At 40.2% G+C, this 24,114-nt stretch overlaps 1 protein-coding gene across 1 annotated transcript in view; it reads left to right on the forward strand.

The window, feature by feature from the left end:
* Positions 1-24,114, forward strand: part of BIRC6 (baculoviral IAP repeat containing 6) — a 293,548-nt gene that overhangs the window by 106,134 nt on the left and 163,300 nt on the right. The window contains 9 exon segments of the mRNA XM_008174422.4: positions 1,550-1,733; positions 3,014-3,169; positions 5,946-6,079; positions 7,917-8,070; positions 9,165-9,281; positions 9,943-10,097; positions 11,145-11,271; positions 12,252-12,362; positions 21,166-21,299. Coding sequence (XP_008172644.2) covers positions 1,550-1,733; positions 3,014-3,169; positions 5,946-6,079; positions 7,917-8,070; positions 9,165-9,281; positions 9,943-10,097; positions 11,145-11,271; positions 12,252-12,362; positions 21,166-21,299 — 1,272 coding nt within the window.

Genomic DNA, 24,114 nt, shown 5'->3' on the forward strand with positions numbered 1-24,114 from the left:
TCTTGTTACATCCAAAATGGCCAGGTCCATAGAGCCTTAAAGTAGCTGTTGCTGCTAAGATGGTTACATACTAATTTGCCTAGTGTCTCAGGAAATCACTTAGTGAGTGAATCAGGACTCAGTACTGTGTGCTTTGTGGCATTTTGTAGACAGAAAAGACCTTTGTTACCTGAGGAACGTGGCAGAGCAGCATCATGGCTACCCTTCATTATACTTATGAGCTTCTGCAAAGCAGGTTTCCGTTTCTCTTAAGACGGGTCCAAAGTTAGAAGGTTCTTCTCATGTGGTTGTCAATAAACTTCGTAAAATACCAAGCATTTTCTTTATATGGATGGAATTTAAATTTCTGTAGTATTCTATTTGAATATAAAAGACAATTATTCTACTTCCCTATGTTTATTTATTCCAGGGGTCGGCAACCTCTGGCATGCGGACCGGGCCGGTTTGCCGTCCCAGGCCAATGGGGGCTGCAGGAAGTGGTGCGGGCCGAGGGATGTGCTGGCCACGGCTTTCCACTGCCCCCATTGGCCTGGAGCGGCGAACCGCGGCCAATGGGAGCCGCTATCGGCCGAACCTGTCGATGCGGCAAGTAAACAAACTGGCCCGGCCTGCCAGGGTGCCTACCCTGGTGAGCCACATGCTAGACGTTGCGGACCTCTGATGTATTCACTACTTTGCATTCATTAGAGATTGTGGGGGATGTTGCGTGCTAGAATTGAAAATTTTCTTACTCAATTACATCTAAATCTATCTTTTTCCATAGAGAAATACTACTTTGTTACATTCACATCTGCAAGGAATCTTTGAAATCTTTTCCCATTAACAGGCCTCTTCCCCCAGCCTACTGCACTTGAAATTTTTTTTGAATTTCTTGTACTATGGCTTCTTCTGGGTCCATGTCTGAACTTAAAACACATTTGAATACTGTTAAATAATACTGAGTGGTTCCATAAAACTTTGGACATACTCGCCTGGTTTGAAAGTATAAGGTGCATGGCCACACTCTGGAGCCACTTGAACAAGTCTGAACTTCTTCTGGCATTTGTGGGAATGAAGGTATTAGCACAAATGCGTCTAATTCAGGTGAAAGGAAATCATTAAACAACAAATTTTCCTTTCTGTAGCATCTATTTTTAGTACCTCACACGTACATGCCTTTCATCTAACATCCTGTGAGATAAGTACTGATATATAAACCCATTGTATTAATGGGTAAACGCAGTCATAGTCAGTGGGGAACTGTGACTTTCCAGAACTATTCAACATAGTTCACCCTGTGTGTTGGAAATGGTGGTGAAAGTGAAGGACTACTAAATCTGATGCATCAAACAATAAAATTGAAATATGAGTGGGATAAATAAAGTGGGGTGATATGCGATATAGAGTTTATTGCCACTTTTCTGGGAATACTCGTTATTTGAGACTTAGTTACTCATGACTGTCATCCCGAACTTGAAACAAATACAATTTTGTTCGGGTGTTGTCTGCATGTTTGTTTTATTTTTTTGGGAAATCAGTTAAATTGTATATTTCTGAAATTCTTTTACAGGTTCTTGCTAGAATTGCAAATGCTACAAGACCAACAATTCATTTGTGTGAGATTGTGAATGAAACTCAACTAGAAAGGCTATTGCTACTTTTGGTTGGGACTGACTTCAATAGAGGAGATATCTCTTGGGGAGGAGCATGGGCTCAGTATTCTCTGAGTTGTATGCTGCAAGATATTCTAGCAGGTTTGTTAAAATTCAGGTTTTTTTTTTTTTTAACAAAATTAGGGTTACCATATTTAACCAATAAAAAAAGAGGACCCTCCACGGGGCCCTGGCTCCGCCCCAACCTTGCCCTAACTCCGCCCCCTCCTTCCTCCCACTCCCAGCCATGCGAAAAGGGCTGCCCGAGCGCTACCGGCTTCACGGTTTGCCGGGCAGCCCCCAGACCCTGCGCCCCTGGTGCTTCCCCAGCGCAGCTGGAGCCCGGGAGGGGAAGCGCCCAGCCGGGGGCGCAGGGTCGGGAGGCTGCCCGGCAAACCGTGAAGCCGGTAGCGCTTGGGCTTCGGGCAGCCCCCATGCCTCCGGACCCTGTGCCCCCAGCCGGGCACTTCACCTCCCGGGCTCCGGCGGCGCAGGGTCCGGAGGCATGGGGGCTGCCCAAAGCCCGTAGCGCTCGGCTCTTAAACAAGAGCCGAAGAGTCAGGGGAGGAGCAGAGCCGCCACAGCTGGAGGCTCTGCTCCTCCCTGACTCTTCGGCTCTGTTTAAGAGCCGGGCTGCCCGAGCGCTACCGGCTTCGGGCAGCCCCCATGCCTCCAAACCCTGCGCCGCCAGAGCCCGGGAGGGGAAGTGCCCGACCGGCGGCTGGGGTTCAGAGGCAAGGGGGCTGCCTGAAGCCCATAGCACTCGGGCAGCTCGGCTCTTAAACAGAGCCGAAGAGTCAGGGGAGGAGCGGAGCCGCCATTTTCCCGGACATGTTCGGCTTTTTGGCAATTCCCCCTGGATGGGGGTTTGATTGCCGAAAAGCCGGACATATCCGGGAAAAACCGGACGTATGGTAACCCTAACAAAATGCATTAAGCTGGAATCTCTTCCCCACCCCCAGTTATTTGATTCTCTGATGTGAAACGTGGAAAAGTCTGCTAATGTGATTAAGCTAATGAAAGCATGGAATGTCTTGCTTGTAGGTTTTACAAAGAAACAAATTGAAGATATTAGTATAAAATGAAACATTTAATTTAGATATTATGATTTTAAGCATTGTGGCCTTCATTTTCAAAAATCACTAGTGATTTTGCATACCCAATTTGAAACTTTTGACAGGGCTCTTGCTTTCAGAAGATATTGGGCATATCCTTGAGGCATGATTTTCAGATGGGGGTGGGGGGGTGTATTTCAAATTAAGCACCCAAAATTGCATTTCAGTTTTGAAAATTTGGACGAGTGGCTGCAATACTAATTAACATCTGAGCATAGAGTACAGGCTGAACTGCTAAAGGAGTTGTCTGCTTACTGTAATATATAGGAGAACTATTGGCAACAATAGCAGCTGAAGCTATGGAGGAAGGAGCCATGGGAGAAGATGCAGGAGCTTCTGCTGTAGACTCTGATGACTCTCTTCAGCAGTCTACAGTTCAGTTAGTGGAAACGATAGATGAGCCTTTGACGCATGACATCACAGGTGAACATTCAGATACTTTTTATATTGAAATGATGTTTAGGAAATAGAATGTTAAATTCTGTTTAGTCAACATTTTTAAATGCTTGATGTACTTGAGTCTTTATGAATTCTGAAGCTTGCTTAATCCTGAACACTCTCAAACCTTCCACTGTGTAATGCACAGTAATTTAGTAGTTTAGATAGTACTTTTGTGTGAATTTTAGCAAGGCATTCGTTTAAGTTTTGAGTTGTCATATATCAGGGTCCCATAGGTTGAAGTTAGCAAGAGATATCCGTAAGCTTTAGCGCTTACTAATTCTTAAGCATAATATTTCAACTTGGCCACTCAATATTTTCAACTGCAATTGTTGACACACTGACGGCTCACATTCAACTTTCGCGATTGCTTTTCAAGTGAACTCCGTGAAGAAACATTATGTATGTGGATTCAGGAGTGTGGTTGATTGATAGTGAGCTGATTAAACTAGAAATTCAACATGCTAAATGTCTACACTCTATATTGGCTGTCTGTTTAATTGTAAACGTATTTTGAAGAATAATCTGTTCCTGCGAGGAATTCATTAACAAAATGGTTAATTCTTACTAAATACACTAGGAATTTAGAAAGCAATAGAACAAAACAGCAGTCTAACCAGCTTCTAGAACAGGGGTGGGCAAACTATGGCCCACGGGCCAGATCCGGCCCGCAAGCCATTTTAAGCCGACCCGCACCACGTGGCTCCAGGAAGCCGCAGCATGGCCTGCTCTGAGGGTCGTGGGCTGCTCCACACCTAGGAACTGGAGAAGGGATATGCCACTGCTTCTGAGCCGCTTGAGTTAAGCGCCGCTCGGAGCCTGCACCCCGGAGCCTCTCCCCATGCCCCAATCACCTGCCCCAGCCCTGATCCCATTCCTGTTCTCCAAACCCCTCAATCCCAGCACAGAGCACCCTCCTGCACCCCAAACCTCTCATCCCCAGCTCCACCCCAGAGCCTGCACCCCAGAGCCTGCACCCCAGCCAGAATCTGCACCCCTGTCCCAGCCCTGATCCCCCTCCAAACTCCTCGGTCCCAGCCCAAAGCACCCTCCTACACCCCAAACGCCTCATCCACAGCTCCACCCCAGAGCCTGCACCCCCAGCTGGAACATGCACCCCTTTCCGCACCCCAACCCCAATTTTGTGAGCATTCATGGCCCGCCATACAATTTTTATTCCCCAATGTGGCCCTCAGGCCAAAAAGTTTGCCCACCCCTGTTCTAGAAACTGCTTCCTCTGGCAGCTCTACACTCTGACTGTACAGATGTTGAGGTAGAACATTACTTCAGTTTGGTATCGCATTTTACTGTTTCTAGACTCTTGGAAACAATAGGAACACAGCAAATCTAAAGGTTTCCATGAAACACGGAGACCAATAATATCCATTGGAGTAAAATATAGCACTGCCCAAAGCACATAATGGCCTTTATAAGATGAGCTAAAACTTTGGCTAAGCCTGGCTTTCAAACCGCTTCATGCACCTCTTCTTGAAAAGGTTTAATTTCTCTTTAGAGAATTAATACTCCTGTGTAAATTCAATACTGTATTACTCTTCTAAAAATACTTTTATGAAGAAAACTTCAACTATGTATTTCTCTATTCAACTAAAATTTCAGAATGTTATACTAATAAGAACAAATTAAACAGGTATTGTGAAACTAATTTTTTATTGCACATAATTTATCCAAACCTAGATTTTGGGCCTCCAGCTGAATTGAGGTGGTTTAAAAGGTGAATGGCGGGGGGGGGGAAGGGTTAGTGAAATATGAAATGTCAGTTGTTCAACAGTGCATTATGACAATTTCTCCCTCCACCCCCCACAGACACACACTCGTGATTAATAAGTCTTCCAGATTGTACCAGAACTCGAATTTTTATTTTTATTTTAAAGAGAGATGCAGCCTTTAGTGTATATGAAATTAATTTATTTTGTGGTCGTCTTGGCACATCATAAACCAGCAAAAAGAGTGTTTGCAAAAATGTTTTTCCTTTGTAATTTGGCTCATGACTGTGGGAATTATCTATATCTGGAAAAGAAATGAACAGGGCCGTCTCCAGGCACCAGCCCAGCAAGCAGGTGCTTTGGGTGGCCAACGGAGAGGGGCGGCACATCCGGCTCCTTGGTGGTAATTCGACAGCGGGTCCCTCACTCCCTCTCGGAGCGAAGGACCAGCCGCTGAATTGCTGCTGAAGACTAAAACGATGGCCATCGCGGCTTTTTTTTTTTTTTTTTGCTGCTTGGGGCGGCAAAAACCCTGGAGCCGGCCCTGGAAATGAATTCTATGTTCAGGTGTATTAGAAATATTTGTTGCAGGTTAACATTCTGTACTTACTATGTCTTGCTCCACGTATCTATCTTCCCAGTAATTAATGAATTTTGAACTTTTAAAAAAAACTTCTGGGTGAAAAAATTACTCTATCCTAATGGTAGTATTTTGTGTTTTTCAACTGAAAGGTTGGTAAAGTGGTGGGTTTTTTGTTTTTGTTTTTTGGTTTGGGGTAATGAGATACTGAATTCCCGTGAAGCACTCACATGGGTAGAATTGCTGTTTATGATTTATAGGGTTTTCAAAAAAGATGAATTGTTACTAATTACAGTGTTGAAAACAAAGCAAACTGTTCTCATTCAACAGTCTTTGCTATTGCAAAATATTTTAAATATACACAGCCCTATAATTGGCCAGTAAGCATGTTTTAGCCCAGTTTTACAGTTTGTGCTCTGTTACTTGACAATATTAAAGTAGTTTTAATCATCCAAAGGTGCTCCACCTCTATCATCTTTGGAAAAAGATAAGGACATTGACCTAGAATTACTACAAGACCTGATGGAAGTTGATATTGATCCTTTAGATATTGATTTGGAGAAAGATCCCCTAGCAGCCAAAGTCTTCAAGGTATGGCCCACGTGAGTTTTCATAATAACTTCTACCTGTGAAACAATATAATCTCTTACCTTTCTGGTGTTTGTCTAGTGATATTTCATGTCATTAGACCTGCTTTCGCTGTATACTATAAAGAAAAATATTTTGAAGTTGAAACACGCTTTGACAGGCAGGAGTGTAAACACTGAGTATAGTCATAATTTAAGGTTATAAAAGCAAAATATTCCACGATTATCTGTTGCAACAAGTCGTAAAGACAGTAGAAGGATAGTAATTAATCTCCCCACACATACTAGATTGTAGCATTAAAAAACAAAACTTACTCCTGATTGTTTCTTGCAATTCATTTGTAACCTTATCCCTCATTGGCATGAAATTTAGGCTATATATTTGATGTAATCGCACTACTGTAAAATGCATTAGCACTACTTAGAATTCCTCACTTGCCTACTTAGAGTATTAAATGAACCAGTTGCTGTGTCAATCTGTTTGGCTCCTAACGGGGGAAAAGTTAAACACTACACCTTATTTCAGAATAACAGTGTGGGAAGCTAAACACGTTTACACTTGATGCACTAAAAGGTTTTTTTTACCTAGAGTATAAAATCAGTGTATTTTAGATATAGTTGTAATAAACAGTTATATCTTGCTGCTTTTTCTTCCATAACATTTCCAAGCTCACTTTCCTCTCAGTCCATACCACTGAAACTTTCATCCAGGCTCTCATCTTGTGGCTCAACTTCTGCTTTCTGGTCTTTCCAGCGCTCACCTCAGCCCTTCAAGTTCATTTGAATTCTTCACCTAAATCATCTTCCTGGAAATCACTTAGCCCATATTACAGTCTCCCACCCATTCCCCTGTATGTCCCTCCACTAGTTCTCCTGATTGCTCGATGCCACCTAGCCCCTAACTTACCTTCTCTTTTATGTAATTGTTGCCCTCCTGCCCTTTCTTCTGCTAACAATGCCAACCTCTATCACCTATTTCTGTGCTGCTTCCACAGGCACCATCACACTTTCTTCCAGACTGACTGAGTAGGATGCTTTCCTTGAACTAGTCCACAAAACCATTACCCTGTTCATATCCATCCTCAAGACCCACTTCTATGCAGCTACAATAAATTGCCAGCTGGAAACCTGGGTAGATGATTAATAGGGACTTCTGATATTTATCTGTTACTGATTTTAACACACACACAGACACACACACACACCCTCCGCTACGTTAATACATGCTTTTATTTTATTTCCTAACCCTCCTTCCTTTTGCTTATTATACACACCATTGCTAATGGTCTTAAATTAGATAGGAAGCTCTTTGGGGGCAGAGGTGGTTTTTGTCTATTTTTTACAGTGCCTTTTACACTGAAGCCTTGAGGCAATACTGTTGTACAAATTAATGTTGATGTGTTGCACTGTATTTTTTAAGAAAGCATATTTCAGAGTCTCTTCTGCAATCTACTTGAGTCTACTGTAAATTTGACAATGAAGGCATAGTATAATAGATATGTGCAAGATAGAGTTTATTACTTAAAAGTAAAAGTTGATGCCAAGGTTCTGAAAGATAGGTGCCTAAAGCTAGGTTTTTGATTCTTTGTTTAGGCACTGAAATAAGTGGCCTGATCGTCAAACAAGTTAAGCACCCAGTAGCTCTCATTGGATTACGAATTTTTGAAAACTTTTGCTTGAATCTTAATGTAGCTGTCCAGTTTCTGTTGGGTAAAATATACTATTTACACTTCCTCTGTACTGATCCAATATCAGAAATATATTTGAGAGAATCTCAGATGGTTTCCATTTGTACAGTCGAAAGATGAATAATTTACATTTTATTCTCTCATTTGGTAAAGCCTATAAGCAGCACATGGTATGATTACTGGGGTGCTGACTATGGCACTTACAACTACAACCCTTATATCGGAGGTGTTGGAATTCCTGTTGCAAAACCGCAAGTATCCACAGAGAAGAATGGATCACAGACTGTGAGTGTGTCAGTCTCTCAAGGTAAGCAAGCAGTAGGTTTATTTCAATTCTATTGTAGAATCTTTAGATATTTTTCTAAAGTATTTGCTTTGCTGAATAGTAATTAATGGCTACTGGAATGCTGAAGTGGGCATGTGCCTTCTGCTTGTGAAATCATTAAGTGATTTAACTTTGAGATACATAGTTGGAGAGTTCATACACCAGAATTTCAAGATTCACAGGAGTATAAATAAAGTTTCTTTTACTGGCAAACCAGAGGTTCATGCAGTAAACTAGGAAAGATTATACAAATTTTACATTATAGATGGAATTAGTGTATTAGAAAAAGAAAGTGCATGCTGTAGTTAAGAACATAACTTCAATTTCTAATTCATTTTCAGTCACTTTTGACTTTCTAAAACTTTCACCTACTGTGTTGACGTTTTCCATGGTTAGCCTCTACTCAAAAGAATGATGCATTTGTTTTGGCAGTTTGAACAAAAATGCTCTAGCTGTTCTGAAGTTGTTTTTTTCAGTCTGTGACTCAATCCCTGCTACATTTAATAATAATAATAAAAAAAAGCATAATTTTTTCAAAGCTGCTTTACTGAACCAGAGATAGGACGTGTATAGTGTTGCAGGGAAAAGAGCCTTCTGTAAGTAGTACCTCTCTGAAGTTATTTTGGAAACTGGTTCTCATTCCAGAATTCTGACCCACTAAAAAATGGCGCTTGCACACATGCTCAGTACATGAGTAATTGTGGAAGGGGCAGCCAAGTGAGAAGTGAAGTATACTTTTTTTGAGAGAGAGAGAGAAACTATACTATATTGCACTTTAGTGTTCTGTTGTTAATAACTACCTGAGAGCATATATTTACAGATTACTACACAATTTTTGATATTGCTGTTCTGAGTATACATTTCTAACACTTGCTGCCATCATAAAGAGCAGTGAACCTATTAACCAATTATAATCAAAAATGAGAATTATGTGTTGGCAGTTGCTAATGTTGGATATGTAGCTGTGTTGATCTCTCAGTAGATCAAGCAGTGTCTTTTTATTCGATATTTAAATACATTATAATCCACATGTTTAATTGATACTCAAATGTTACCTTGTATGCTGCTTTCTATAGCTTTGGATGCCCGTCTAGAAGTTGGACTGGAACAGCAAGCAGAGCTGATGCTGAAAATGATGTCTACTCTGGAGGCTGATTCCATTTTGCAAGCATTAACAAACACGTCGCCTACATGTAACTATACACTGCTAAATCTTTCTCTTCACTTACTGACCATGAATTTCACTTGAAACTTGTTTGCTTGTTAACCTTAACTTCAGGATTCTCTCAAATAATTTGTAAATTCAAGTGATGATACTAAAAAATAAGTGAGAGTCATTTTACAAAGTTGTGAAATATATACCATTTTCTACTGCTGTACGGGAAACGCTATAAAGAAGAGGAATGGGTTTATTTGGAGACTCTAGTTGAATAAAGACATGTTTGGTGAAGTCCTTTAAATTTGTTTTCAAGAGCTTGATTGATGGCTGTGATTGATTGAACAAAGGGGCATACTCCCACTTGGAATGGGACTGCGTGAAATGCTTAAAAGGGAATTCCCAATAGTCTATTTGACTGTAGTGCACAGCAGAACCATAGAGCTTCTGTTGGCCAACAGCTTTGAAAGTCCATTTCAGTGGGGTCATGCCCCAAATAGTGAATGTAAAGAGCTTTATACCTGTCACTCAGGCACACCCTTTCAGGTTTCTGTAACCAGTAGTATGGTGACTTAAACATCAAAGATCTGAATATAACATGAAAAAATCAGTACTGGATAAGTAAATACAAATATTTTTTGCCTAGTATAACTTTTCCTACAAAAGAATTTATGAAAAAACTTGATTTAATTTTTTAGTAACTCAGTCTCCTAGTGGAACAGATGATTCATTGCTAAGAGGATTACATGCTGCTAACCAGACCAACCAGCTGATCATACAGTTGTCCTCTATACCTATGCTGAGTGTGTGCTTCAACAAACTCTTTTCCATGCTACAAGTCCATCATGTTCAGGTAGGGAATTATGAACTTTCAGAACTTTGGCTAATCCAGTACTTAATGCTAATATTGAGAGAAGAGTGTTACGTTTCCCCATATTCGTAGTTTTTAACTATTGAAAATAGAATGGGAAAAGACCTGTTTAGTTAAGTAGATGACTTTTTAAGTTCTCATGTGCAAATAGAGATAAAATAAATTACTAGGTATCCTAAACACTTGTCTACAGAACATAACTTTTATTTTTTTTAACACTTCTGTAATTAAAAACAGTATTGGATCTTTCACTGAAGGACATTGGGTACCTCAACTATTAATGAATGTCACTAAAGGTTAAAATTACTTAACATTTAATGGTCCTGATTATGTAAGGGCCACACTGTGGAAAAGTAGAGACCCATTTACATGTTTTGCCCTTGCATGTGCGTGCACACATGCAAATTGAACAGTATGAACATGGATAGTTGGGGGGCCTACCTTTCAGTTTGTATGCACACTTGTAGTTACTGAGCACATTTGTGTGCCTCCCCACATCCGTTTAAATATTTAATGGAAAGTCTATTGCACTAGCAGATTTTGAATAGTATAGTCCCATCATTGCTCGTGAGTAATGAAAGTCACTGGCTTTGCACATGAGGCATTCCAGAAGTTATATGCTGAACTTCTGCTGAGATATCTTAAATACTGAGATTTTCTGGCAATATGTAAACCATTCTTTTCTAAGAGAAACCTGGAGCACAGATAATTCTTAACTGTGTTTAAAATATAGAAATAAAAAGCCATTGCCGGACTCTAGTAAAAGTATTCGTATACTATGTTAAGTGAAGTTTAATTTTACTTGAAATTGCTGTACATCTGTTTGAAGTTTCAAAGCTCTTCTGAAGAGGATTGTGCTTGGTTATGCTTGTCACCAGAGCAGGGATAGAGAATGTAAATAAGATAATTGACATTTTAAAAATCAAAATAGTTTGTTTTTCACACTTCAAGGTGTAGAAGTACATTTCTGTTTTTGCTGATTTGTTACTTTATATCAGCTATTTATATATATTTTTTAATTATTTTCAGCTTGAATCGCTTCTACAGTTATGGCTCACATTAAGCCTGAATTCCAGCTCCTCTGGGAGTAAAGATAATGGCGCTGACGTTTTCCTTTATAATGCTAATCGGATACCTGTAATTTCTTTGAACCAAGGTAAAAATATTCTAGAATGGGATAATAGATGTGTAAACAGCTAGAGTATGATTTTCACAAGTGGCTAGCGTTGGCTTAACGCTCCCATTGAAGTCAATGGTAAAACTCTCTACATTCCTTTCCAGAGAATACTCTGACTTTGTTTTCCTTAACATAACCTATGAATAGCATTCAAAAAATTTATCTGAGAGCATTCTACCAGTTTGGTCTTTCTGGAAGGGCGGAAGAAACCATCACAGGATACTGCTCAGAATTAGTAGTTATGATTTCTAGACAGCTCTAGAAATAAGCAAAGCATACTTCATCCAGCCTGTACTGCTTCCTGCCAGGTTTCACTAGTGAATCCTGTCACATGCCCTGAAATCTCCAGTGAACATGTTATTGGGGATTTTGCTGCTGAAATGGCAACCCCACAGTGTACCCTGAGGAGTGGATTTTTGATCCACACAGGAAAAATAGCCTGGTCGTAGAAAAGTCTTAACCTTGCTAGCACATAAAGCACTGAAACAAATCAGTCACTGTCTCATTTATTCCATTCTGTAATTTGGAAGACTTTGGGGATATATCTTAGTGGCAGCTTGGTATGAAGGCATACCTCAAATTTTCTCCTGTAGATAATTGTGGTTAGCCTTTATTTAAAAAACTACAGTATTCTTCAGCAAAGTTCAAAACATTAAAGCCTACATTAATGAAGTTGCATACTTCAATCTGTTAGCCATAGAATGCTATAATGTATTCCTTGAAAACAAAAAAATTCATATTTTTTTTCATGTGCTGCCTTTGTTTATAAGGTGGCAGGATTTTACATTGACATTGTGAAAAATTCTACTTGTGTTAATTCATGTACAGTCTCTTTTAAATGCACAGGATTAGCAGCAAAAGAAATGTAATGAACTTTCAGTCCTAATATAAATTCCTGATTATTACCTTTTGTTAAGGGCTCAGTGTTTTGAAAAAATAAAGTGTGTTCTTCTTTACAGCATCAGTAACTAGCTTTCTGACAGTGCTGGCCTGGTATCCTAATACCTTACTCCGGACGTGGTGCCTTGTGCTTCATAGCCTAACTCTTATGACGAACATGCAGCTTAACTGTAAGTTTTCTCTGAGTGTTGTTTTTGTTATGATGCTTGAAAACTAAATTACAAATGAAATAAAGTAAAATGCAGGGTTTTTTTTTTCAGGGGATAGGTAGTGAATTTTGGTGCCATTCACCTGCAGGGTGTCTGAATCTTACCCAGGTTTTGTAGTGACTTACTATAAATCCATACTATGGGTGATGTCATGTGTGGGGAAAAAATAGAAGATTTCAAGTGTAATTCATCTAACAAACCTCTGTTTAAAATAGGATATTCTTACTGAGCATATCTGCTCCTTTCGGGCTTACCTGCTATCTTCAGTGACACAAGTTTTTGCTGCATTTTTTATTCCTGTTAACTATGCAGTATTATCACAAAGAGAGGGCGCTGGATTCTGTTCCTTCTTGTACATCATCAGAACAGCATACTAAATCATTTATACTGTTCACTCCCCCTGTAAACAGTAGGTTCTTAATGATGGCAACATTTTTATAACTGGTGATGGAAGGGAAAACTCAGCTTGACTTTCACTCCCTTGGGCTGTCAATAAAAAATAGGGAAAAAAGAGAAAAGAAAACATGCAAGGTAACTTAGCTAGATGTTTTTCCCCAGCATAGTATATATCTATAATACCTCACTACAGTGGCATGACAAGCACTTTAAAGAAGTTTAATTGTTCTTACATTTCTGTCAATCTTTAACCTTTGCTGTAAATCCTTTGTTTTTGTTTCAGAGTAGCAGCCGTGTTAGTCTGTATCTGCAAAAAGAGTGAAACATATATTGAGGAGATGTGTATACATATCTCCTCAATATATGTTTCACTCGATATGCATCCGAAGAAGTGGGCTGTAGTCCACGAAAGCTTATGCTCTAATAAATTTGTTAGTCTCTAAGGTGCCACAAGTACTCCTGTTCTTTTTGTTTTTAACTGCTTACTGGTTTTTTTTTGGTTAACATTTCTGACTTTAACTTTTTTTCCTGTGACTAGACACCCTTGTATGCTCTTCTAAATTTTTACAATGAAGTAGGATTTGAACGAAAATGTAGTTTTATTCAGATGTTGCCGAGTGGAATGTAAGTTAGTTCACAAAGTTATACTTCACCAGCACACATGCAGTTAAATCTACTTGCTAAAATAACCCTTTAAGATATAAATATTTCTGTAACTGTTTTTTGACAACTAATCCCTTAGGTCATTCTGAATATCAGGTGACATCACTTAACAGCAAACGCCGACAGGAAATTCCAATAAATTTGTTGTCAGTCCCTTGTTGGAAGTGTTAGTGCTGATTTAAGAAACTATAATTAAGTATTTCCAGGACATCCATTGCTATCCTGTCTAAATGTCACACTAATAAATCTCTTCTAAAATGCTTGATATTTTCAAAGTTCTTTACAAACTTTTAACTAACCTGTGAGTCCACACAACATCCCTTTGAGGTATGTAAGCTATCTTCTTCCTCTTATCCCTTCATCTCGTGTTGAGTAATTGTTCAAGGGTCTGCCATTTTCCTCTATTTGAGGCAATATTAAGGTCCACCTGCTTACCTTCTTCTCTGATACAATCCATCCATTGCTTTCTCAGCTTTCCTCAGGGTCTCCTGCCATACTGTCTTACACCAGGTCCTCTTTCTTTGAGGTAGGTAAATGTTACCATTTTATAGCTGGAGAAACCAAGAGGCAAAGTAACTTTCCCAAGGGTACCTAGTGAGTAAATGGCTGTCTTGAGACTATAACCCAAGGTGCCAAATCAGTCCTGTGCCAAATCCACTACACCACGCTGCTATGGAGTTCTTACACTATTTTTCACTCAGAGCAGATTGAAACTGTACTAGCTTCCACTTCTAGTTATTTTCTTTTTCTTTTGTTTTTGGCTTTTACTCTTTCCTCCCTGCTTTTTGATCAAAATTATGTTAGTGTACCCTAACTTCTCTGGCTATGGAGTGATATTTTTTGTTCATGGTGCTCCATCTGGAGCAATTTGTGAGAAGCAGTCCACAGAATAGGCCTTACTTGATAGCAGAGATTACCCTGCAGCTTTCTAGTGTCTCCATTTTTCATCTTTATGGAATAGGAAGAGAAGAAATTCTTTTTACTTGTTTTTTTCTTCTACCCACAACAAACTCTTTCTTTTCAGATTGAGAGCTTGAGTGTCTTCTCATGATAAACATTCATAATCTGAGTTTGGAGAGCTAGTACCTGTTTTTTGTCTGAAGGCAAGAGGCCAGGTCTTGCCTGTACACAAGTCCATCCAGGGCATCAGACAAAAAAAAATTCAAACCTTGTTAGGGGAACACAATCCTTTTTATGTTAACTTTTGTAAACACTCTATTGTTTTAGAAATTTACTCTGGAAATTTATAGGGCTATATGAGCTTGTCATGTCAAATCTTAAGATTTAAACTTTGAGAAATAACATGAGATTATCCCTTTTTTTTGGGTCACCTTTTGATTTGTTTTGTAATTGCAATGAGGAAATTAGCCTTGGCTCTGAGCACAGTTTTGAGTGCATTTAGAGAGGGAGTAATGATCTAAGGTTTGACACTGATGCAAGATAGAGAGTGCAAATGGTCTTGTTGCTCAAACATGGGGACTTTGTTTCATTCTTAGATGTTATTGAACAACCTCTGAGCTTATCAGTTTCTTTGAATCAGTTCTCACAGACTGGACGAAAGATTGTGTGTTCTGTTACACAGCATTTCAATTAGTGTGTGGAAAGTCACTTTCTCCTTTGCATTTTGGTCCCTGTGTGTATTCCACTGAGAGTTAAGCCACAGGCAATTCCAAGAGCTGCTATGAAGGGTGGCGGAAGAACTCCAGCTCTCCTTAGATGAAGTCCAGGATACATAGCATAAGTTCTTGGACATCCTGCAACCCACAGGATTCAGCCAGATAGGACTTCTGGTGAACGAAGCCATGCTGGAAGAGGCATGAGTCAAATGGCATACACTGGCAATGTGCAACCTCCTACCCCCAAGAGATCTGAGAAATGTGACTTTGTCCTGGCAAAGAAAGCAGAGTTTTTATTTTTCCACTTCCCTCCAAACTCCCTGGTTGTTTAGGCTGCCACAGAAAGATGTAGGCAGCAATACCCAACAGTCACCACTGATAAGGAGGCCAAACATCTGGACCTGCTGGGGAGAAAGGTGTTTACATCTACTAGCCTCCAATTTTTTATATTGAGCCATCAAGCTGTGTTGGCTAAGTATGATCTAAATTATTCAACATTTCTAGGGACTAATTATCCCAACAGAACAGGGTTTAATTTCAGGCCCTTTGTCAGCGAAGGCAAGCTGGTGGTCAGAACTGCATTATTGTCTGCAGTTGATGCAGCCGACATTGGATCAAGGTCAATGGCAACTGCTATCATGATGCACTAGGAATCATGGCTTATTCTTCCAGGTTTCGCAGGGAGGTCCAGAACACTACAGAAGACTTGCCCTTCAAGACCCTATATGAGAGGGGGGGAAAAAGTATATCCATGAGAGGAGAAGAAAGGCAGCATTACAGATCCTTTGCTGTAAAGATGACAAAACCAGCTTATAGTGCTTCTAGGTAGACAGGAGAGAATCCTCAAAACAACCAACAGGAAAACTTTCTTCTTTGAGTATTTGTCCATGTGGCTCCCACTCTGTGCACATGTGACCTTGTGTACAAGATCAGTGTCTTTTGGGCTGCACCTTACAGATATTTGCACCATTAACTTTCATTATTGAATTGATTAGATGCTTGATTCACATTCTGATTAATAACTGGGAAGGTTGCTTATCTATATTGCAAATGACTGTTTAGCAATTACCATACAGTATTGTATTAATTTATCTGTCTCAGTATGACAAAAGATGAAGGAAGTGGTAGGAAATGAAGAGGACTGACAAAATGAAAAACACATTATTTTCCTAAAACAAAATGTGAATATTAGGATTTGTTAAATAGCAAGATAGAACGGATTCTTGTTCATCTCAAAATGCAGAAAAACAGTTTCTTTGGGTTCTCCAAGATAAAATGTTTCCTTGAATAAAGCTGTCTATTGAACTAAAAGAGCAGTACATAAAATTTGATCTTAAAAGTGAGACTTTATGCTATCAGCCTCAAAATGTAGCCTCAATGATAACTTAAGTCACTGTTTCAGGTTTTCCAGAAGCACTATATCAGCTTCCTTCAGGAGCTGTATCTTAGTCTTCAACACCCCTCCCCCCCGTGACAAAGTCAGGCCAGACGACTGCAAGAGCGTGCTGCTTCTGAAGAGTCTCTCTCAAACATATAGGCCATGAAGCAAGCATCTGGTCTCTTGGGGACAAGGGGATGCCCTGGTCTCACAATCTCAAAGCCCAAAAAGTTGAAAGTACAGAGCAATGCAGCTCTGTCATCTGTTCTTGTGGAAGCAAATGAAGACATGATCAACTTGAAGCTGTTCTTCAGCAAACTCAAGAAGGACTGCAGAATTGTCTTTGCTCCTTTCAGGCAGAGCACTGCTGGGAATTTCAATATATAGGTGGTGGTTGTTCAACACTGCCCTCCAATTAACATGTTTGGCCTCTGTAAGCCTTGAGCCTTAGAATGTTACAGGCCCTTTTCCTTATGAGCTGAGAAAGAGTTACCTCAGGTCAATTAGGGACACCTGAATCCAATTAAGGGCTGCCTGAGACCTTTAAAAACAGCTCCTGTGGTGAGAGAAAAGGGGAAAGAGAACCTGCTGCCAGGCTAGTGGCAGCAGGGATATAAGCTTCTCAAGGGTGAGAGGCCGTGCTCCTTCCCATAGGGGAAACAGCCAAATCTGAGTGCCTGCTAGGGGAAGGACTGACACCCCAGGGCAAACAGGACCACAACCTGCCCCAGTGAGGAGGCAGGGAAAAGGTATCCACCTTTGTTTTTGTGTTCGAGACTGTTTCTTTTTGTTTGGTGGAGGATCACCCCTTAGGCCGACCCTGAGGCCTACCCTGAAAATATGTCCAAAGTAGCACAGAAGGGGGAAGGCAAACCCTGCCCAGAGGGGCTGATTTACCCCAGGCCTGCCATCGCCAGAGCGGGGAAGTGCTAAGTCTGGCCAGAAAAGGGAGGAGCCTTGCTGCCCCTTTCCTCCTCCTCCTTCTTCCCCCCCTCCCCCCCAGCTTTTATGCAGTGATTTGGGTCACAGAAATATTGAAAGGTGAAGATGCACTTAGCCAAAAAAACCACCTGCAATTTTTTTAGTAACTTCACCTCCAGGTAATGCACAAGGGGCAATTTAAACACTGTACCCTGAATACACTCCTCCATAAAAAATTAACTTGCAGTTTCACTACTAAATGTTGCAAGTGAAAAAGAAAAAAAATTAAGAACAAAAGAATCGCCACTAACATTACTTGGTCAATGTGATATGACCAATCATTTATTGAAAAAAGATGGTGAATACCTCATCTTCCCAATAGCATTCAGTGGATTTTTCAGGAAGATTGTATGTCTGTTTGCATCTAACTACTATAAATATATTGAACATTGCACCGGGGACACTTATAGAATATATTGTTGTGCAATGTTTTAATCTAAGGAGGGACAGAATTTACAAAAATAATTGAATGACTACAGCACATCCCCTCTTTACTGTTTCATGGGGCTGATGTTGCCTACCTCTGAGGTTGAGACGGCTGCTTCAGCCTGTTTTCTCTTTGAGCCCCAGTTTAGTTTTCTTCATCAGTCTTGGCTTAATTAATTGGACTCAGAACAATATTGACAAATCAGTGTGAAGCATATGCTCTTTACACCTCTGTAAGAATCTCTTTCAGTATGTGTTTGCTGTATCTAATTAATATGAAAAATCTGTAATTGTGGACAGGCAACTTATGACAAAGGAAAACTACTCACTGAAAATTCTTCTATTTTTGTTTTCCTCTTCTCCTTCCCTCCTGTTTCCCTCCATTTTCCTAGAGGGATTTCTTTTCATGGCAAGCCTCTCCACCATTAACTTTATTTCACTGCTTTGAAAGCTTTTCAGTTGAGATAGAAGTTGTCGGGATTTAATACTCATCTTGATTGACAGTACTTTGCCTCCTGGTGGGTGGAGACTTACTAGTTAGTGTAAGGAAACTATTGTATAATGAAGAGGAAGTCTGAGACAGAATTTCCTTTTTCGCTCATCTACATCCTTTCCAAGGGAGAAGCTATTCTTGATAAAATAGATGCCAAGGAAACTCTCAAATATAAAGAAAGCAAACTTTCTCAGTATTTTTTCCTCATCTCATCTATGGGTTGAAGTCTATATCTATCTAAATAGATGTTCAGGCCAGTACAGTTTGATGAAAGTAAGTAAATGTATCTATTCCAGTAGGGCTTCCACACTTTTCCAAGTCTGTTGTAGCTGAGTTTTCTTACTCACGTGCCTTGCATATGATTAAGTTTGCTATGTATTCATTAAGCCTTATTTTGGATCATCTGATATATTCTAATTTTACCTGTATTTCAATATCACTCTCACCCCCAAACTTGGGGGGTTTATTCCTATTGACAAATCTTGAAGTATATATAGTAGTTGCCAAAAGTCTGCTTTAAAGAGCAGATAGACTACATAGTCCTTGCCTGAGAGCTTAATGAGTGCATGTAATAATAGAAAAGACCTGGGCTGAGGAAGATCAAAGGTTAGAATAGAGTTCTCTGAACATATTGCCTCCACAAAACTAAAACTTGCTTCTATCTTAAGAATATTTTATGGGCAAATTCAGAAATTGAGTGGAGTGACTGATGTGGAATTTGATTAATGAAGAATTAAGAGAGTACTGTAATTAATGCCAATTAGCATGGGTTTATGGAACCCTTATCCTGTTAAACTAACTTGATATCTTTTTTAAAAATGAGATTATAAGCTTGGTTGATAAAAGTAAGTGTTGACATAATATACTTAGACTTCTGTAAGATGTTTGACTGGCTACTGCATGACATTTTGACTAAAAAACTAGAATGATACAAATTTAACATGGCACACATTAAATGGATTAAAAATTGGCTAACTGATAGATCTCAATGAAATTGTAAATGGGGAATCGTCATCAAGAGGGGGTGTTTCCAGTGGGGTCTCACATGGATTGGTTCTTGGACCTATGCTATTTAACATTTTTTATCAACGATCTGGAAGAAAACATAAAATCCTCTCTGAATAAGTTTGCAGATGACACACAAATTGGGTGGGGAGTAGTAAAGGATGAAGAGGACGAATCACAGATACAGAGTAGTCTGTATCGCTTGGTAAACTGGGTGCAAATAAACATTATGCATTTTAATACAGCTAAATGTAAGCGCATATATCTAGGAACAAAGAGTGTAGGACATACTTACCGGATGAGGGACTCTATCTTGGGAAGCAGTGACTCTGAAAAAGATTTGGGGGTCATGGTGGATAATTAGGTGAACATGAGCTCGCAATGTGATGATTTGGTCAAAAGAGCTAATGCAATTTTTGGATGCATAAACAGAGGAATCTGGAGTAGGAATATAAAAGTAATTTTACCTCTGTGTTTGACACTGGTGCAACTGCTGCCGGAATACTGTGTCCAGTTCTGGTGTCCCCAGTTCAAGAAGACTGTTGATATATTGGATGGGATTCAGAGAAGAGCCATGAGAATGGTTAAAAGATGAGAAACTATGCCTTATAGTTAGGGACTCAAAGAGCTCAATTTATTTAGTTTAACAAAGAAAAAGATAAGAGGTGACTTGATTAGTCTAGAAGTACCTATATGGGGAACAAATAGTGGATAAAGGGCTCTTCAGTCTAGCAGAGAAAGGTATAACGCATCCAGTAGCTGGAAGTTTAAAGCCAGAGAAATTCAGACTTGAAATAAGGTGAACATTTTTAGTGGTGAGAGTGATTAATCACTGTAACAATTTACCTAGGGTTGTGGTGGATTCTTCATCACTGACCATTTTAAAATGAAGACTGGGTGTTTTTCTAAAAGTTATGCTCTAGGAATTATTTTGGGGAAGTTCTATGGCCTGTGTTATACAGGAGAGCAGACTAGATCAGTGGTTCTCAAACTTTTTTTTTTTTCGCGGACCACTTGAAAATTGCTGAGGGTCTCTGTGGACCACTTAATGATCTTTCCAAATGTTGTTTGTACCATTAGCTAACTATAGTAAAGCACTTTGGATAAAAGTGCTATATTAATAAAAAAAAAAATTTTTTTTTGTTCTACAAATAAAAGCACACAACTCACATTTTAATATCAGTAGTATTACCTTTTTAATGCGATGGATGTGCTCTCTCTCTCCCCCACTGTGGCAGCCTCCGAGCTGGGGCTGGGAAGGAAGGGGGTCTCCCTCACCATGGCAGCCCCTGAGCAGGGGCTGGGAAGGAGGGCCGTCTCTCCCCGGCAGTCGCAGCCCTGGAGCTGGGGAAAGTCGCCTCTTTCTCTGGTTGCCACAGCCCTGCATGTCCCAAATTCCCCCCACCCCCTCTTCTCATGCCACTGTCCCCTCCCATCTACTCCCTATTCCCCCCCAAGGCCACAACATCACCTTATATATGTGTCTTCTCCAGAGTCCAGGCACCTAATTAGTGGAGCCACACCTGCGCGGCTCCACTAATTTAGGTGGGTGGCCCTTCATTCTCTTGTGCGCGGCCATCCAGGCACACATCTCAGAGGGAACTATCCAGTTGGGGGTTTGTTAGATTTGGTGGTGGGAAAATGGTATACTCAGAACCTCAGTGAATGGTAAATAACTTATAGTCGTTTATACATCATTATTCAAAATGGAGTAATGAATAAAGCATCGTGTATATAAAAGTATAAATTTTATTAATTTTTTTAGTACTTGCAGTTCAAATTCTGTTTTTATGTTTTTGTTTTTAGCTGGTTCAAGCAGTGCCATCGGAGCTCAGGAAAGTACTGCCCAACTGTTGGTGTCAGATCCCAACCTCATTCATGTTTTAGTGAAATTTCTTTCAGGCACTAATCCTCATGGAACAAATCAACACAGTCAACAGGTAATGCTGCTAATTACAAAAACAGAAGTAACTCAGAATTATAGTTAATGAGGTTTTACAACACTAGGTAAAATTATGTCCATGGCTTGCACCATCATCACTTGTATGGTTTTAGATTATTGTGATAATTTTTCTGTGTAATTATTGTTCTTCAAGTATATGTCCCGATGAGTGCACTACCATAGGCTGTATGAGTGCTTGTGAGTCTCAATCAGAGACTGCAAAGTCATGTCTGCCAGCCCTTGTCTGAGCTGAGCAGTGCCAAGTGCTCTAAATGAGGGTATATAGGGAGGCATGAGTATATATCCCTAGGGGATGCCAGGGTAAACTTCTTGGCCACCCCAAACAACATGGAATGTTGCCTGCTCTGCTCCAAGGGAGGCTAAAGCCACAATTCTCAGGGGGATGCCTGATAACACCAAGGCCCAATATCCTTCTTTATGCCTTTCCATCTATTCTGTTAATCCTTAAGACCCTTTTCAGGCGGTGCTGAGAAGGAGCAAGAGCTATGCTCATAGCACCTGTTTGGCTGAGACAGGTATGGTAACCCCAAACCCCATCCATGTCTCGGAGTTAATGTCCCTTAGATTGCTTTTCACAAAGGACCTATTGACTCAGAACTCAGGGACCATCATCCATCCTAATCCCTCCTTCCTAAATCACTCTCAGGCATGAAGTTGGTCTTTTCAGGTAGATTTCAGTCAGTTTTCTTATCCAGTGGAAAGTCCACTACTCACAAGACTTACCTCCAGAAATGGAAATGCTTCCAATTCTGGTGTCCTTCCCATCTTCTCAAGCCTTGGAAGTCCTGCTTTCCAAGATCCTGGTCTACTACCTATTAGAGTACATCTGGCTGTCATCACAGCCTTCCACTCACCCATCCAAGGCTTCAGTCTTTGCCTATCCTACAGCAATTAGATTTCTTAGAACTTGTTCTCTCTTTGACACCTGGCCCCCCCAACCTTGTTTTAAATGCCTTATGGAAAACCTTCAAACCAATGGCAACCTGCTCCCTCTTCCATCTCTCCCTGAACATTTTGTTCCTAATTGCCATCACCTTAGGAAGGAGAATGGGGGAGCTGGGCTGATGCAGCATCCGTCACCTTCTACAAAGCCAAGGTTATACTACATCCCCATCCTCACTTCCTTCCAAAGGTCTCCTGGAGCATAACATTAATCAGGAGATTCACCTACAAGTTTTCTACCCAAAACCTCATTTCTTCAGAGAAAAATCAAGCCTTCATTCACTGGATGTCCGAAGGGCCTCTGCGTTCTATCTGGACAAGACTAAACCATTCCAGGTCTCTCACAGGCTATTTATATCAGTTACAGATGGTATGAAGAGCCAGCCAGTTTTCACATAAAGGCGAAGTGGGGTTGCATCTTGACCTGCTATGAAAATATGGGGGTGCAGCCTTCTCACTGAGTAATAGCACATTCCACTAGAGCTGAATCCACATTTGTAGCTCTATTGAAGAACATTCCCATAGGAGAAATCTGGATTGTTTTAGTTTTCTCTCCATAATTTAGACCCCATCATTTTAGATGTATAGTTGGGAATTATGTTTTCCAATGTGCGTTACTTTGCGCTTATCAACATTGAATGTCATCTGCCATTTGCTTGCCCAGTGAGAGTTTTGTGAGGTCCCTTTGTAACGCTTCAGTCAGCTTTCAACTTAACTATCTTGAGTAATTTTGTATCATCTGCAAACTTTGCCACCTCACTGTTTATCCCTGTTTCCAGATCATTTATGAATAAATTGAACAGCACAGGTCCTGGTACAGATCCTTGGGGAACCTCAGTATTTACCTCTTTCCACTGTGAAAATTAACCATTTATTCCTACCCTTTTACCTATGTTTTAACCAGTTACTGATCCATGTATGGACTTCCCTCTTATCGTATGCCTGCTTTCTTTGCTTAAGAGCCTTTTGTGAGGGACCTTGTCAAAGGTGTGTGGTAGGTTTTTTTTTTTTTTTTTTTAAGTTCAAGTATACTATATCCACTGGGGTCACCCGTATCCACATGTTCGTTGACTTTTCAAAGAATTCTAGCAGATTGGCGAGTCATGGTTTCCCTTTACAAGAACTGCACTGATTCTTCTCCAACATATCGTGTTGATGTGTCTGATAATTCCTTTCTTTACTATAGTTTCAACCAATTTGCCTGGTACTGAAGTTAGGCTTACCAGCCTGTAATTGCCAGGATTGCCTCTGGAGCCTTTTTAAAAAAAACGGTGTTACATTAGCTATCCTTTGTCATCTGGTGCAGGGGCTGATTTAAGCGAAAGGTTACATACCACAGTTAGTATTTCTGCAGTTTCATATTTTAGTTCCTTCAGAACTCTTGGGAGAATACCATCTGGTCCTGGTGACTTTTTACTATTTAATTTATCAGTTTGTTCCAAAACTGCCAGTTAACACCTCACTCTGGGACAGTTCCTCAGATTTGTCACCTAAAAAGAATGGCTCAGGTGTGGGAATCTCCTTCGCATCTTCTGCAGTGAAAACCAATGCAAAGAATTTGTTTAAGTTCTCTGCAATGGCCTTGTCTTTTTTGAGTGCTCCTTTAGCACCTCAATCATCCAGTAGCCCCACTAATTGTGTGGCAGGCTTCTTGCTTCTGATATACTTAGAAAAATGTTGATTGTTAGTTTTTGTGTCTGTGTGCTAGTTGCTCTTCCTATTCTTTTTTTGGCCTTCCTGATTATACTTTTACACCTGACTTGCCAGAGTTTGCTTTCTTCTCAAGTTATTGGTAAGGTAAGTAACCTTTCCTTTGTTCATGCTGTTAGTTTCTTTAATAGCATAACTCA

This window comes from Chrysemys picta, chromosome 3 (assembly GCF_011386835.1).
Source record: "Chrysemys picta bellii isolate R12L10 chromosome 3, ASM1138683v2, whole genome shotgun sequence".
Taxonomy (NCBI): domain Eukaryota; kingdom Metazoa; phylum Chordata; order Testudines; family Emydidae; genus Chrysemys; species Chrysemys picta.